General features: G+C 36.6%; 1 protein-coding gene across 3 annotated transcripts; it reads left to right on the top strand.

The window, feature by feature from the left end:
- Nucleotides 1-87: 87 nt before the first annotated feature.
- Nucleotides 88-16,655, top strand: rab3il1 (RAB3A interacting protein (rabin3)-like 1). 3 transcript variants are annotated; one of them, XM_058767613.1, is made up of 12 exons: nt 88-226; nt 685-969; nt 4,682-4,874; nt 5,318-5,413; nt 6,338-6,415; nt 6,492-6,716; nt 8,585-8,713; nt 8,787-8,893; nt 13,199-13,222; nt 13,641-13,740; nt 13,853-13,919; nt 14,938-16,655. In XM_058767613.1, exons 2-12 carry the CDS (start codon nt 776-778, stop codon nt 15,021-15,023), a joined length of 1,299 nt encoding a protein of 432 aa, XP_058623596.1. In that variant the 5' UTR covers nt 88-226; nt 685-775; the 3' UTR covers nt 15,024-16,655. The 3 variants fall into 3 exon arrangements, with proteins under 3 accessions (XP_058623596.1, XP_058623597.1, XP_058623598.1); XM_058767615.1 differs by lacking the exons at nt 88-226; nt 685-969 and adding an exon at nt 3,042-3,195; XM_058767614.1 differs by lacking the exons at nt 88-226; nt 13,199-13,222 and having other exon boundaries at nt 655-969.
- Nucleotides 16,656-18,015: the final 1,360 nt, after the last annotated feature.

Consider the following 18,015-nt stretch of genomic DNA (forward strand, 5'->3'; position numbering starts at 1 on the left):
GTGGAGGAAATGCACCTCTGCGTGTGGCCCCATTTCTTTAACCCACGCCTGACCATTAAAGTGCTGGAACTCCGTTCAAGGTTGGAGCGACGGTGAAAGACCATTGCGAAGACCTGCAACTGTTTAGATACTCAAAACATGCAAATAGCATCTGAGAGTGTATTTAACGAGAGCAGGGTTTTTGCATGAAGAGTCTGTGGAGAAAAAGCCGCATTAGGTCACTGGGGTAAGCCTGATTTCTCTGTTGTGTTCTGTTATTGTATTTCACATGGGAGACTTTTGATGCATCCTATTATATGGCGCATTTAAAAATGACACTTACACTTCACCCTTTCTATATCAAAAGCAACTACAACATTTTATCATATCATTAATGTCATAATGTTTATTTCCAGTTTTCAGCATATATAATTATTTTATACTTTTAAGTATAATAAGGATAAATGTTGTAGCTGTAGTCTGAGCATTTATCCATTTTCATATTTAACTGGCTACTTTCCAGTTTTGTCTCTTTGAGAGCATGTTAGGTAGATATTTAACTACATTGTTGCAAACGTTAGGTTATGGTGCAATGCTTTAGTTACATTTTGATAACCTGAATGGAAACTTTAGCAGTGATGCATGCGGAAAAAACTACAATGTCTTAATCTCTGAACATGAATCTAATCTCTCTGTATTTAACAGGCTGGCTGTGAGAAATGCAGCTGAAGTGAGTGCGCTCACGACGAGTGTGTGTGTTTTTAAGGACTGCTAGACTGGGAATATACTTTCCGTGATGGACGCTTTTGAAGGAATCCATCGTGTGCAGCTCTCCTCCTCTCCTCCTGCACGCTCCAGGTCTGTACCAGGGTACGAGGTGCTGGTGGCAGGGAATTCTGGGATAGCTGTATACTCGTCACCTACATTCTTTGGCAAAGGTGATTTTACAGATCAGCATACAGCAGAGGAAGAGAGATGCCCGGTTGGGAGGTACGTCAAGATTTCACCTAAACAAAAAATACCATAGTATTACTCTGTTTGTTTGTTTTTTTATAGATTTAACTTCAACAGGTCTAATGTTATGAACAACTGCTAAATGGTGACAGAGCAAAATCTATCACCCACAATTATTTTTGTGAATGTATAATGAGGATTTAAACTCATCCTGCTGAATGAGAAGAACTGTAGGCACGCAATATCAATGTGTGAAAATCAATCAGAATGAGAGCGCATACAAGGAATTTGTTTTAGTGTCACAAGCTTCCAGTACACAGAGACAACAACACACAGACAATAAAAAATAGGATGAGAATAAAATACACACATATGTAAATATAAATAGCTAGGAACATGTAAGTAACAACATAATACAACTTAATATAACAAACATAACATTACTTAACAAAACACAACACATAAAATAAAATACGCAACATAACATAATGGAACAAACAACCTATCAGAACAGAACACACAACATAACAACATAACAGAATGGAACAAACATGCATACTAGAACTGAACAAATAATTTAATGTAACATAATAACATACAACATAACACAATGGAACGATTTAATGTAACATAACATAAATTAACACACAACATAACAGAATGGAACAAACATGCATACTAGAACTGAACAAATGATTTAATGTAACATAATAACATACAACATAACACAATGGAACAATTTAATGTAACATAACATAAATTAACACACAACATAACAGAATGGAACAAACATGCATACTAGAACTGAACAAATGATTTAATGTAACATAACATTTCAACATACAACATAACACAATGGAACCAACATAACATACTAGAACTGAACAAATAATTTAACATTACATAACATAACACATAACAGGATGGAACGAACATAACATACTAGAACTGAACAAACAATGTAATGTAACATAACATAACATAACATAACAACATACAACATAACAGGATGGAATGAACATAACATACCAGAACTGAACAAATAATTTAACATTACATAACATAACACATAACAGAATGGAACAAACCTGCATACTAGAACCGAACAAGCGATTTAATGTAACATAACAACATACAACATAACACAATGGAACCAAATTAATATACCAGAACTGAACAAAAAATGTAACATTACATAACATAACACATAACAGGATGGAACGAACATAACATACTAGAACTGAACAAACAATTTAATGTAACAACGTAACGTAACATAACATAACATCAAAACATAACATAACATAACAGCCCTGCTGAAAAAACAACAACAACAACAATAGAAACCATCACAGAAATTCTAAATGGTCTCCATAAATACCATTCCAAACATTACAAACCATAAACTTTTCCTGCAGTGTGTTTTCCATTAGGATTTAGTGGTTTTAACAAGCCACCAATAGAAGGCGACCAATTACCATGGTAGAAACTCACAGAGTCCATTACCGTTTCCATTAAAACCAATGCAAGTCACATTATAACCAGTAAAACCATTACAAATTCTGTGATGGTTTCTTTTGTTGTTGTTTTTTCAGCAGGGAGAACAGAACTGAACAAACAATTTAAAATAACACAACATACATACATAACATAACATATGGAACAGAATGTAACAAACATAACCTAGTAGAAGTGTACTGTGTACAAACAATTTAATATAACATAACATAATATGCAAAATAACAGAATGAAACAAAAATAACATACGAGACCTGAACAAACAATACATAAAACACAAAACAACAGAACACACATAACCAAACATACACAACATAACACAATGGAACAAGCATAACATACCAGAGCTGAACAAAAATAACATAACACATAAAATGACATATGCAACATAACAGAACCATGGATGGGAACAATGTAACATAAAATAACACCACAGTACGGAACAAACATAACACACCCGAACCGAACAAACAAAATAACATAATAATCATAAATGACATACAGAATAGTTACACTGAACTATTTCTTTGAGGCGTATCACGTGATTCCTGGATGCCTCCGCTCGGTCACGTGACCTGTGATTGACAACTGGACATTTTTCCTGCTCAATCTCAGAGGAAAGTCTGCCAAAACTGTCTGACTCCAAAACAAAACATCACGGACTTCTCGCTCGGATCCGGAGAGTTTATCTGGATTAGATCTCAGCTGTCGAGCTCAGTCGGAAAACTTCAGCGAGATCCATTGGTATTTTTCTTACTGTCTATCTCATTTCTGTTTATCCGAAATGCATCATTTCGGGAAAGCGGAGCTGCAACTTTGTAACACTGTAACTTTGTTAGATTGTCGCACTCTTTGTGTTGTCGCGAGCGGGTGCGCGGTGCGCGGTGACCGCGGGTCGCGGGGAGTCCTGTAGCCGGGCGCGGTGAGGGGAAGGGCGGGGAGCGCACACGGGAAATACCGCGACTACCGCGGAGCCCTGAGTTACATAAACCGCCCTGAAGTACAGTCAGGGCTGATTTTGATCATAACGACACACGAGCGTGTATGAAATCATCCACAGCTCTGTTAGACTATATAAAGGAGGGTGTGGCGTTATGTTTTTATGACTAGATTATTCTTATATTGTAAAAGATTTGGACATGGTCCTTGTTTAGATGTTAGACTCCTGTTGGCTGAGTTGGGAGGGTTACTTTGGAAATGTAATAATAGGTTACAGATTACAAGTTACCCTTTGTAATGTAATAAGTAGTGTAACTATTTCAATTACTTTATTAATGTAATGTAACTGATTACATTTGATTACTTTTTAAATACTTTTCTAAATTTCTAACTATTAATCATTGTTAATCAATATTTTCTATTAATCATTTTCTAACATTTAAAGCAGGCAGGGTTAACCTTAGAGCAGCACTCAACACTGTTTACTGTCAGACTTTCAAAAGCCTTCATCACTTCAATTAAGATTATCATAATTTTTAAAGCACAGCCACCACTAAATCAGACTTTAGCACCTCTTTTTACTTTGAGATCATTCTGAGGTTAAATATCATATCTTTGCATAGCTATGACAGGAGACACTGGCATCTAACAATGCCTTGGGGAAAAAAAACAGTTAATCTTAAATAAAGCATATACATAAACCCAAATAGGAAATAGTTATCAATTAAGCATGTGTCCTATTCTGTGTCCTAAACATTGGTGTCTCATATCTTAGAGCAGTCAATTCAATTTAATCTGTGTGTGTGTACTTGTTTATGCTACAAATGTCCCCACAAGGATAGTAAAACCTGACATTTTTGACATTGGAGGGGAAAAAAAAAATTAAAAATGGTAAATGATGTTTATCTGAAAGTGTAACAATGCAAACAGGTTTTCTGTAAGGGGTAGGTTTAGGGTTAGGGGATAAAAAATATCGTTTGGTCAGCATAAATGTAATTGAAGTCTAACGTAAGTAAGTAATTGTAATATTACTTTGTAATCGTAACTTTGTAATAGTAACTATAATTTAATTACACATTTTTCTCAGTAACTATTTATTTTGTAATTAAAATATGTAATTGTAACTCATTACTCCCCAACACTGGCAACAGGACAACAGTGGGATCTAATTTAGTTTTATAGACTTGAAACATTTTCTTTAAATGTAATAATTAATGTCCAATATGCATCCTGAACATATTCCTTTAGGATTTTTGATATCGTGTTTTTGAGAATTGGTGAAATCTTGCAGGTTGGTAGACCTGGAGCCAGATCCGAGGCCTGGACTGGGGGGTGATGGAGGGCAGCGGGAGAAGATGCCCCCGGAGGAGGCAGGAGCACACAGACGAGAGACGTACAACATGTCCCGTCTGCGGAGTTCCTCTCTGGAGATCAAGGAGAAGGGAACAGAATTCCTCCGAGAGCAGCTGGATGCTGCACAAAAGGTGCCACATGTTCTATTCTATTCTATTCTGCACCAAGAACCGTTCTTCAGTGTAAAAGGTTCTTTAGGTTTCCTTGTAGGTTCTTCAGATCACTGCTTGGTTTCTTTAAAGCAATAGTTTACCCAGAAATGAAAATTTGCCGAAATGTACTCACCCTCAGGTTATCCAAGATGTAGATGAATTTGTTTCTTCATCAGATTTGGAGAAATGTAGTATTACATCACTTGCTCACCAATGGATGTGAATGGGTGCCGTCAGAATGAGAGTCCAAACAGCTGATAAAAACATCACAATAATCCACACCACTCCAGTCCATCAGTTTAATGCCTTGTGAAGCGAAAAGCTGCGTGTTTTTCAGCAAATCTTTTGTTTATTTAACAGGCTCTCCTATTCAAATCTATTCTATTCAAATATGTTTTATAGACTCTCGTCTGTGTTTTCAGGAGCTGAAGTTGAAAGACGAGGAGTGTGTCAAACTGTCTCATGTCAGGAATCAGCTGGAGCAGGAATTGGAGGAATTGACCGCCAGTCTATTTGAGGTGGGCGGGACTAATGTGACATCATCACTGACAGTGAACAGAGAAGACTATTGTGTGTCATGAACATTGACATTATATTACATTTTAGCTTAAAATTTATACAAGGGGTTGTATCTTTGGTTATCAAACTGTGTCAGTTTCTTAATTTTTTTAGTAAACATTTTGCCTCTAGTAGCTCATTTTAAATGGTGTCGTGGTGACAAATTAATTTTTATTATAAAACAAATTATAAAACAGTTTAATATTATTGAATATTGTAGTAAATTATAAAATAATTTATATAATAATAAATTTATTAATATAATTATAATTATATACATTAAAAATATATGTTTTAATTTATAATATTTATTTATTTGTTTGTTGATTTATGGAGCCTCACAATTAATGTTAAGTTATTAAAAATCTACAATTTAATATAATTTAATTGTTAAATATAAAAATATTTTATAATGAATATATTTATATAATTATAATATATAATAATATAATTAATAATGATTTTTCTATTTATAACTGTTATTTTATTTTTAATTTCTAATTATATTTATAATTTTAAAAATATTTCATATAGTCTTACAATTAATATTACATTTAAAAATATTTTACAGTTTAATACAATTTAATTTTGTAATACATTAAAAATATATTTTATAATTAATAATGAATCATTTATTTATAATTGTAATTTTATTTTAAAAATTTTATTTAATTTATAAAAATTTAAATGTTCCATGTAGTCTCACCATTCATGTAAAATTGCCTTAAAAATTCTGCATGCATAATAACTATAAAAACATTAGCAAAATGCTATTCAAAATATTTTTTGATGAAGCTTTGCATGTCAGACACAGGACATGTTTGTTTCCATGTCACAACCCTGTGTATTTCATGTCACAACCCGACCTCATCTCTCATTTCTAGGAGGCCCATAAGATGGTGCGAGAGGCCAACGTGAAACAAGCGGCAGCTGAGAAGCAGCTGAAGGAGGCTCAGGGCAAGGTGCTGTCTCACTCTTTCTGTCCCACTCTCTGCTCACTTCAGGCTCTTTAATCTCAAAATACATCTGTCCTCTCAGATCGACGTCCTGCAGGCGGAGGTCTCCGCTCTGAAAACCCTGGTGTTGACCTCTACGCCCTCCTCCCCGAACCGCCAGCTCCACCCTCAGCTGCTGTCGCCGGGCTCCAGTCGGGCCTCGTCTCGTCCCGGGGGCCACACGCGCAACAAGAGCGCCAGCGGTGCTCTACAGCTGCATACGGAGCCCACGCTGACAGATGCAGCGACAAACCGGGAGGAAAAAGAGGTACAAACACACTCCTGAAAAAGACCACAGGCTTCTAGGAACTAGTTTTGGTCTGTTGCTGCATGATGAGGGTTTGATCACTGACTTCCTGCTGTTCTTCCTCTGTTTTCCTCCTCCTCCGCACCTCCTCGTGGGTCTGTATTTCTCTGATCTGTGCAGTTCCTGTTCTCCTCTCTCTGATACTGTGTGTCTGATTCCTGGTCAGCTGCTCTGTGTGACCTGTGTGTCAACCCTGGCAGGTCTCCATGGCAACAGGGTACAAAGGGTTCCGAAATAGAACTTAATTTATTTTGCTTTCTTGCTTTAAAAAAAAAAAGAGGCGGAATCCAGCCTAAGGTGGTTTGCTGGTCTTTCCTGGTTTAAGGTGGTTTAGCTGGTCTGATCGACTGATAACTGCCCAGTCTGATCAGTGCGGTGTTGTTATCGTTAACTAAAAGTAATAAAAATAGTTTTTGTTAATTGAAATAAATCTGAAATAAAATGAAATATTAGATGAAATTAATAACTGAAATGAAAATGAGAAATGCCATCTTGGCATTTGAAGTGAGTTTTATTGAAGTTTTTTCGAAGTACTAAAATTATTAAAACTAAAATTAAAATAAATTACAGCTAAATAGCTTCAAGTATTAAAAAAACTAATAAAAATGACAAAAAGCACACAATAAAAATGTAAACTAAAATTAAAATGAAATCTGAAAAAAAAGCTAATTCAAAATATTAATAAATACTGTGAAATAAGGAAATATTTATAAATACTAAACATATGTTAATAAATAAATTATATTAATAAAATGTGAATATATAAAAAATAATGAAAATATAAAAAGCTAATTCAAAACATTAAGTACAAAACAATTATATTATTATATATTATTATAATATTAGATATATTAGATATATTTTTAGAGATAATAATACAATACATATTAAAATAATATTTCTAATAAAATATTAATAAATATCAAAATAATGAAAAAATAAAAACGAGCTCAAAAATGACTAAATACAAAAAGAATGACATTTTAGATATGTTAATAAATACTAAAGATTATTAATATTTTATATAATATTTATTTTTATTTACATATTTAATTATTAATAAAATATATTAATAAATAGTACAAATAATGAAAAGGTTTTACATATAATAAATATATACTAAAATATATTAATATATTAATAAAGTATATTAATAAATACTAAAAAGAAAGAAAATGTAAAAAATAAAGACTAATTAAAAACATGAATAAATACTATATATAAATACTACTAAAATAACACCAGTGTGGCGTCCAGGTTACACCAGCAAACCACCTTGGCTAGTTTTACCTTTGTTCCGCTGGGAAACAAAACAAAATAGCAATCAACACATTTAAGAAAAAGAAATGACTTATGAAAGTACCATTAATTAATTGAGTGGTTAAAGGGATAGCTCACACAAAAATGAAAATTACCCCATAATTTACTCACCCTCAAGCCATCCTAGCTGTATATGATTTTTTTTTTTTCAGACGAATCCAATCAGAGTTATATTAAAAAAAATGTCCTGGCTCGTCCAAGCTTTATAATGGCAGTGAATGGGTGTTATTTTTCAACAATCCAATGAAGCGCATCCATCCATAATTAAAAGTGCATCACATGGCTCCGCTTTGTTGGACTGTTGAAAAATAACACCCATTCACTGCCATTATAAAGCTTGGAAGAGCTAGGATAATTTTAAATATAATTCCAATTGTATTGGTCTGAAAAAAGAAAGTCATATACAGCTAGGATGGCTTGAGGGTGAGTAAATCATGGGGTAATTTTCACTTTTAGGTGAACTATCCCTTTAAGCAGGATGAATGAAACTCTCTCTCTCTTTTATCTAGTTGGACTCTGTGTTGTTCGCTGAGTTCCTCTCGTGGAAGGAGGCGCCCGGTCTGGATCGCTCCTCAGCGTTCATCAGCAGGGTGTACAGAGAAGATGTCGGCCCATGTCTTTCGTTCACCTGCTCTGAGGTGTGTGAGTGCACACGTCTTCCTCTGATCGTCTGTTTTCTCTCTCTGACGTTCTCTTGTGCTTTTCCTCCAGCTGTCTCAGTCGGTCCAGTGCGCAGTGGAGAATAACTCTCTCACCATCGAGCCCGTCGCCATGTCGTCTCTGCACACGGTCAAAGCCCTCGAATGTGGAGGACCCAAGTAAGTCATGGATGGATAACTCTGTATTAACAAAACACATCAGTCACTTTCTTTCACGCTTTTGGCCAATCAGACGAATTTAAAGGGATAGTTCACCCAAAAATGAAAACTCTGTCATGAATTACTCACCTTCATGTCGTTCCAAACCTATAAGACCTTCGTTCATCTTCAGAACACAGATTAAGATATTTTTGATGAAATCCGAGAGCTCTCTGACCCTCCCATAGACAGCAAGGATCATACCACGATCAAGGCTCAGAAACGTAGTAAAAACATTGTTAAAATAATCCATGTGACATCAGTGGTTCAACCGTAATTTTACGAAGCTACGAGAATACTTTTTGTGCGCAAAGAAAACAAAAATAACGACTTTATTCAACAATTCTTCTCCTCCACGTCACCCTATAGTGCCATTTTGGAGAGAAACAACGTATGCAATGTATGTACGCAGATACATTGTTTACATTCAGATCAAAGTGAAAACTATGTAAACAGCGTTTCTAAGCCTTGATCATGTAAGGATCCTTGCTGTCTATAGAGAGTCAGAGAGCTCTCGGAATTCATCAAAAATATCTTCAGTTGTGTTCTGAAGATGAACGAAGGTCTTACGGGTTTGGAACGACATCAGGGTGAGTAATTCATGACAGAGTTTTCAGTTTTGGGTGAACTATCCCTTTAAGAATCATGAAGAATCGTGCATGTCAGAATCAATTTGCTCTCTTTTTACTCATAAAAATGCTGATTTACTTCTTCAAATAATGTGCATTACGTATCTTTTATTTATATAATGACAAATCCAAATAAAATCTCAAGCAGAAAAAATAATTAAGTTACGTGAGCATTGTTGCATTTCTTTCCAAATTTGACAGAATGCAATTTATGATGCATTTTGCAATCAGTTCAAGTTAACTAAACAGTCTAACTAGCTACCTAAGAAAAAAAATAAATTATCTGGTGTAATGGAACAGATATTTTGCCAGTTCTTTTCTTTCTGGAGGAATTAATTAATTAATTAATAATGTTTATTTATTTGTTCCTTAAAAATATATAAAATATAAAAGAAAATACATGATTTTATATATACAGTGCCCTCCACTAATATTGGCACCCTTGGTAAATATGAGCAAAGGCGGCTGTGAAAATAAATCTGCATTGTTTATCCTTTTGATCGTTCACTCAAAAAATTCACAAAATTCCAACCTATCATTGAAGTAAAACAATTGAAAGTGGGGAGAAAATCTCATTGTGAAATAAATGCTTTCTCTAGTTCATGTTGGCCACAATTATTGCAACGTCCTTTTCCCGAGATAACAGCTCTGAGTTTTCTCCTGTAATGCCTGATGAGGTCAGAGACACCTGACAAGAGATCAGAGACCATTCCTTCATCCAGAATCACTCCAGACCCTTTAGATTCACAGCTCCATGTTGCTGCTTCTCTTCAGTTCACTCATTTTCTACAGGGTTCAGGTCAGAGGACAGGGACAGCCATGGTAAACGATTCATTTTGTGCTCAGTGACACACTTTTTGTGTTTATTTTGATGTTTGTGTTTGGATTATTGTATGGTTGGAAGATCCAAAAATGACCCATTATAATATTTCTAACAGTCAGTCAGGTTTAGATTTTTTTATCTGTTGGTATTTGATTGAATCCATGATGCCATGCGTCTAAACAAGATGTCCAGGACCTCCAGCAGAAAAACAGGCCCACAACATTAAAGATCCAGCAGTATATAACCGTGGACATGGGGTACTTTTTTTAATCTGGTGGGTTTGCTGCCATAAAGCTCATTTTTTAGTTTCATCTGACCATAGAAGCCAGTGCCATTTGAAGTTCCAGTCATGTCTGATAACTGAATATGCTGGAGTTTGTTTTTGGATGAGCGAGGAGACTTTTTCTTGAAACCCTCCCAAACAACATGTGCTGATGTAGGTGCTGTTTGACCAATTTCTTTTTTTTAAAGATTTTCTTCTCCAGCTGTGGTCCTCGATGAGTCTTTAGCCACTCAAACTCTCCTCCTCACCGTGCATTAGGACGATATAGACACACGTCCTCTTCCAGGCATTTTCCTAACATCTTTAATTGATTGGAACTAGTCAAGTCAAGTCAAGTTGAGCTTTATTGTCATTCCGCTACATGCGGGGGCATACAGTGGAACGAAATGTCGTGCCTCACAGGACCACGGTGCTACATAAATACAGGCATACAACAATGGAGTAAGACAATATAAACCTATACACAACTATCCTACTGATAGATTTTGACTATAAATATACTATCTATAAAAAGTACCTATACAAACTAAAAAATACAAACTATACGAATGCTTCAGATAAATACTGTACATGTGCAAGGAGAAACATTGAGTTCAAGCAGCTGGCTGGGGAACAGTGCAGGATGATTTGTAGTGCATGAGCATGTAAACATACATATATTACTGAGTCTTTTGTGGGATTTGTGTACACACAGCAGTGTGTGTGAAAAGTGACTAGTGCGCATAGAGGAGGAGAGTGTGCTACTACAGGTGGTTTGTACAGGCCCACTCAGAGGGGCGGGGTGATTTTTGAGTTCAGGGCTCTCACAGCCTGGGGGAAAAAGCTGTTGAGCAGTCTGGCAGAGTGGGCTCTGATGCTCCGGTACCGTCTTCCTGATGGTAGGAGCTGGAAGAGACTGTGGGAGGGTGTGTGGAGTCCTTCACGATACTATTGGCTTTGCTGGAGCATCGTGTGAGGAAAATATCCAGGATGGAGGGAGAGGGGCACCGATGATCCTTGCAGCGGTGTTCACTGTCCGCTGGAGGGTCTTGCGGTCTGCTGCAGTACAGTTCCCGTACCAGACAGTGATGCAGCTGGTCAGCACATTCTCAATGGTGCCCCTGTAGAAAGTGGTGAGGATGGGTGGAGAGAGACTTGCTCTTTTCAGCCGGCGGAGGAAGTGTAGGCGCTGTTGTGCCTTCTTGGAGAGTGACATGGTGTTGGTGGACCAGGTGAGATCCTCTGTGATGTGCACCCCCAGGAATTTAGTGCTGCTGACTCTCTCCACAGTCGAGCTGTCGATGGTCAGTGGGGGGTGATCAGCGGAGTTTCTCCTGAAGTCCATCACAACCTCCTTTGTCTTACTCACATTGAGGGACAGGTTGTTAGTGCCACACCATTCAGCCAGCTGTGCCACTTCCTCTCTGTAGTGCGTTTCATCGTTGTTGCTGATGAGACCTACCACTGTTGTGTCATCAGTGAACTTGATGATGTGGTTGGAGCTGGACTTGGCAGTGCAGTCGTGGGTCAGCAGCGTGAAGAGCAGCGGGCTGAGCACACAGCCTTGTGGGGCACCTGTGTTCAGTGTGGTAGTGCTCGAGGTTTGTGGCCGACACGGACTGACTGAGGTCTTCCGGTTAGAAAGTCCAGGATCCAATTGCAGAGGGAATTGTTAACGCCCAGCAGGTTGAGTTTATTTATGAGCTGTTGTGGGATTATTGTGTTGAATGCTGAGCTGAAGTCAATGAACAGCATTCTAACGTAGGAGTCTTTATTTTCTAGGTGGGTAAGAGCCAGGTGGAGAGTGGAGGAAATTGCATCGTCCGTAGAGCGGTTCGGACGGTATGCAAACTGGAGCGGGTCGAGTGTGTTGGGGAGGCTGGTTTTGATGTTGTGAACCATCCATCACAAACTAAAGACTTGTGATGGATGATTAAGGGAATTTGGCCTTTGTGTTCCTCATATTTATAATCCTGTGAAACAGGAAGCCATGGCTGGACAATTTCATGCTCCTAGTCACCCTGGTGTGCTAAAAAATGTAAATATGAATGGGAATATACTTCAGAGATATTTCTAGGGGTGCCAATAATTGTGGCCAACATTCATTGGAGAAAAACATTTATTTCACAATGAGATCCCCCACTTTCAATTGTTTTACTTCAATGATAGGTTAAAATTTTGTGAATTTTTTGAGTGAAAGATCAAAAGGATAAACAATGCAGATTTATTTTCACAGCCACCTTTGCTCATATTTATCAAGGGTGCCAATATTAGTGGAGGGCACTGTGTGTGTATATATATATATATATATATAAAATTCAATCATTTAATTGATTGACAGCTCTTAGACTCCTTCACCTGGCTTCCGCTTTTCATAAGTCCAGATCAAAGTTAAACGCCTTTGATTCGGCATGAAGCATGTGGGACCCTCTTTAATTCTGCCTGCATCGGGGGCAGCAAACACACATGAATCAGACTGATTGCTCTTTGATCTGGGAAGCCGCACTTTAATCACACTTTAATCACTCTTTGATCTGGGGTTGTTTTCACAGCGGTTGCCGGACACCCATAGAAACGTAAGTCAATGCAAGAACCAAATGTGCATGAAATCCTGTTTACACTAACACATGTTCTTCTCTGTCCGGAGAATTATTTTATTTTTATAATTTTTAATACATTTTTATAATTTATTTTTAACATATAATTATTTTATAATTATATAATTTTTTGCGAAAAACCCCTTGTCTTGCAATGCGCATCTCACTTTGTGTAATTGATATAATATTTTATATTATATATTTAATGTATAATTTTCTGTCTTCAGGTTTCAGTGTTAGAAACGTTTATGTTGAAAGTAATTAGTTTCCCACAACTGCAGAACAGGTTTTCTGTGTATTTGTTCCTTGCTGGGCTTGTATCTTATTGGCTGTTAAGAGTGTTTAGTAATTTGATTGACAGCTCTATTGACCAGTGTGTTCTCTTTTGCTTGAACAGTAAATGTGCGTTGAGCGGCATGTCCCGCCCCTGCCGACATCGCATCAAACTGGGAGATAAAGAGAATTACTACTATATATCTCCGTCTAGCAGAGCACGAGTACGTGTCTGTACTGTATTTCTCCCTCTCATTCTTCATAACCACTTTTAATAAGCAGCTCTCAGATGCTTATTTCAGGACCGGATTAATAAACAGCGTTCTCTCCTCACAGATCACAGCCGTGTGTAATTTCTTCACTTACATCAGGTACATCCAGCAGGGCCTCGTCAGACAGGAAGGTGAGCTGATCAACTCTAGACTAGCCTCCTAGAGTTCACTTTGACTATTTATGGATGATTGTTTAGGACTAGTTGTTGTTATCAAAATCAATATCTAGGATTAGAAAATCATGAAATAAACTAATTTATTAATAAAATTATATTTGATATGTATACATACATATAAAATTTTATATAAAATTGCATGTGAATGAAAAATATATATTTGTTACTTTAAATATTACTACTTTATATGAATTAATGTATATATATATTATGTGTATTTTATTCACAATTAATTTAAATATATAACAATAAAAACAATCTGTTTTCTATATATATATATTACATCTGTAATATATATCTAAATATTTTATTTTTTATTTAATTTTAATAAGTAAATATTTTTATTACTCATATACAGTATGTGACCCTGGAGCACAAAATCAGTCTTAAGTCGCTGGGGTATATTTGTAGCAATAGCCAAAAATACATTGTATGGGTCAAAATTATCGATTTTTCTTTTATGCCAAAAATCATTAGGATATTAAGTAAAGATCATGTTCCATGAAGATATTTTGTAGACTTCCTACCATATATATACATTAAAATGTAATTTTTGATTAGTAATATGCATTGCTAAGAACTTCATTTACACAACTTTAAAGGCGATTTTCTCAATATTTAGATTTTTTTGCACCCTCAGATTCCAGATTTAAAATAGTTGTATCTTAACCAAATATTGTCCGATCATAACAAACCATACATCAATGGAAAGCTTATTTATTCAGCGCTTAGATGATGTATAAATCTCAGTTTGAAAAAATGGACCCTTGTGACTGCTTTTGCGTATGTGTGTGGCCCTGGACCGCAAAAGCAGTCATAAGGGTCCATTTTTTTTTAATTGAGATTATATATAATAAATTGAGAATTTTATATATATAATTTTTTCCCCTTTTTTTTTTTAAGTTTTAATTTTATTGCAATACAATATGTCAAAATAAAATAATTGTAATTAATACATTTCCTGTGGTTGCAGTCCAGCAGATGTTTTGGGAAGTGATGCGTCTGCGGAGAGAGATGAGTGTGGCCAAACTGGGATATTTCCTGACGGAGGAGAGCTAGAGAACCAGCACACCAACACAAATACAGCACGGTCATCTCAACTGTCACTCAAACACTCCCATGCTGGTGTGTTCCAGCTCCATATTCATGTATGTATTCAGGGAAGCACTACCGAAGAACTCCCAGAACACTAGCACTCCCTGAGCCCACGGATAACAGCCGCACACTTTCACTCTCCTCAGGCTGTGTGTTGTTCTGGCTTTGGGAAAGACTGAATGCAGTAAAAATGTGCCACTTTGTTAACACTTGAGGTAAATGTTTACAAAACATTCATACAACAGTCAACAACAGGACGTTTTTTCCATTTACTTTTTAAAAAGTTTTTCTCTCACACTTCTGACTTTTTTTTCTCATCATTGTGAGTTTACATCTCGCAGTTCTGCTCTTATTTTTTTGGAATTCCAATTTACATCCCACAGTTCTGAATTTCTCTCAGAATTCTATTTTTCTGTTTTTGCCACACAATAAAAAAAATGTAAAAAGGTAACTGACTTTTTATCTCACACTTCTCAATTTTGTCTTGCAGTTTTCAAGTTTATATCCCACAATTTTGACTATGCTTCTCAGAATTGCTATTTACATCTTGCATTTGAGTGTTTGTCTGCAAAGAAGAATTTTCTCAGAATTGCAAGAAAAAATTTTCAGTTGTGAGATATAAACACAATTACAATTTTTTTTTTTTTTTAATTCTGTGGCAGAAATAAGCTACCAAACCGACATTTAACTTGCCATTTGCAAAAAAATTCAGAGTCATCCATTAAACGCATGATGGCAGAGTTCATATCTCTAATGTTTTCAGCTCATCTAGTGTTCCTCAGTTCAGGAACATATCAACAGACATCGAGTTTTTATTTTATTTTAGAAAGATAGTAAAATAATTGGCTTGTATTTGATGAAGTCTCATGTTGTTTTCGCTCTGGTCAGAACATAAAAAGGTTGATATTCCCACGTCTCGTATGTTCCTCCAAATCTTTTAACAACAGTTCATTACCAGTTTGACGAAGGCGTGAATGCTTACACTAGTCTGAAACTCATAATTATAGTAATTCCAACGATAGAATCAGTTCTGGAGTTCTAGAGCAGTGCTAGAACTTCATCTGAAGGTACTGCACCATCTTGTGCAATGCATATACACCACTAAGGCGCTTTGTGTCCCAGTGATTTCTGTGCACATTAACGGTTTACAGCTTTGAATGGACAATCCTCCAGAGACCTTTTCTATGCAAGTGTCAAGAAAAGTGGCGTGTGAGTCTCTGTTACTGGCACTCCTGCACGCAGCAGCACATATGTTATGGATGCTTAACCATCGTACACAAGTTATGGTACTTGTACCATGATGCATCGCACTCTTATAGATTATAACCGTTGCATGATTGACAATCGCTGTCTTACGGCACGAATACAGTGTTTACAGTGTAGAACTCGCTTGTGGTGGACTGTCATCATATTTGATTTGATATGTGTGAAAACATGCTTTCAGTAGTTTTTTTTTTGGAAATATATTGTTAAGGTTTTGTCAGCCTTGTTTTCATTCGTGACACATTAAATATGGCGTCTACCCTCAGGTCTGTTGCTTTAGTTAAACCTGCTCCTCATGTTAAAATGACCTTTAAACTCCATTAAAAGCATCTTCAGAATATAAATGTGTGACTCAGTTTTGTCTTGTGAATAATTAATATTTTTTCCAAAAATAACTATATAACGTCGTGTAAGAACTGTGTGATTTATTCATAACAATTTATGTATGAATGTACAAACATACATACAGGTCAGTTATATATTTTGGACTTCCATAGAAGTGGAATAATATATATATATATATTAATATGATTTTATGAGAATTTTATGACATTTCAGGATCGTTTCAGTAGTGTATTTATGATGCTTAAAATCATAATTATTTAACAATATGTCAATGTCAAAGCTTATTTAAATGTGTAATACATACAGTGGGTACAGAAATTATTCAGACCCCCTTAAATTTTTCACTCTTTGTTATATTGCAGCCATTTGCTAAAATCATTTAAGTTCATTTTTTCCCCTCATTAATGTACACACAGCACTCCATATTGACAGAAAAACACAGAATTGTTGACATTTTGCAGATTTATTAACTGAAATATCACATGGTCCTAAGTATTCAGACCCTTTGCTCAGTATTTAGTAGAAGCACCCTTTTGATCTAATACAGCCATGAGTCTTTTGGGAAAGATGCAACAAGTTTTTCACACCTGGATTTGGGGATCCTCTGCCATTCCTCCTTGCAGATCCTCTCCAGTTCTGTCAGGTTGGATGGTAAACGTTGGTGGACAGCCATTTTAGGTCTCTCCAGAGATGCTCAATTGGGTTTAAGTCAGGGCTCTGGCTGGGCCATTCAAGAACAGTCACGGAGTTGTTGTGAAGCCACTCCTTCGTTATTTTAGCTGTGTGCTTAGGGTCATTGTCTTGTTGGAAGGTAAACCTTGGGCCCAGTCTGAGGTCCTGAGCACTCTGGAGAAGGTTTTCGTCCAGGATATCCCTGTACTTGGCCGCATTCATCTTTCCCTCGATTGCAACCAGTCGTCCTGTCCCTGCAGCTGAAAAACACCCCACAGCATGATGCTGCCACCACCATGCTTCACTGTTGGGACTGTATTGGACAGGTGATGAGCAGTGCCTGGTTTTCTCCACACATACCGCTTAGAATTAAGGCCAAAAAGTTCTATCTTGGTCTCATCAGACCAGAGAATCTTATTCAGGTGTTTTTTAGCAAACTCCATGCGGGCTTTCATGTGTCTTGCACTGAGGAGAGGCTTCCGTCGGGCCACTCTGCCATAAAGCCCCGACTGGTGGAGGGCTGCAGTGATGGTTGACTTTCTACAACTTTCTCCCATCTCCCGACTGCATCTCTGGAGCTCAGCCACAGTGATCTTTGGGTTCTTCTTTACCTCTCTCACCAAGGCTCTTCTCCCCGATAGCTCAGTTTGGCGGACGGCCAGCTCTAGGAAGGGTT

This window comes from Onychostoma macrolepis, chromosome 25 (assembly GCF_012432095.1).
Source record: "Onychostoma macrolepis isolate SWU-2019 chromosome 25, ASM1243209v1, whole genome shotgun sequence".
NCBI classification, from domain to species: domain Eukaryota; kingdom Metazoa; phylum Chordata; class Actinopteri; order Cypriniformes; family Cyprinidae; genus Onychostoma; species Onychostoma macrolepis.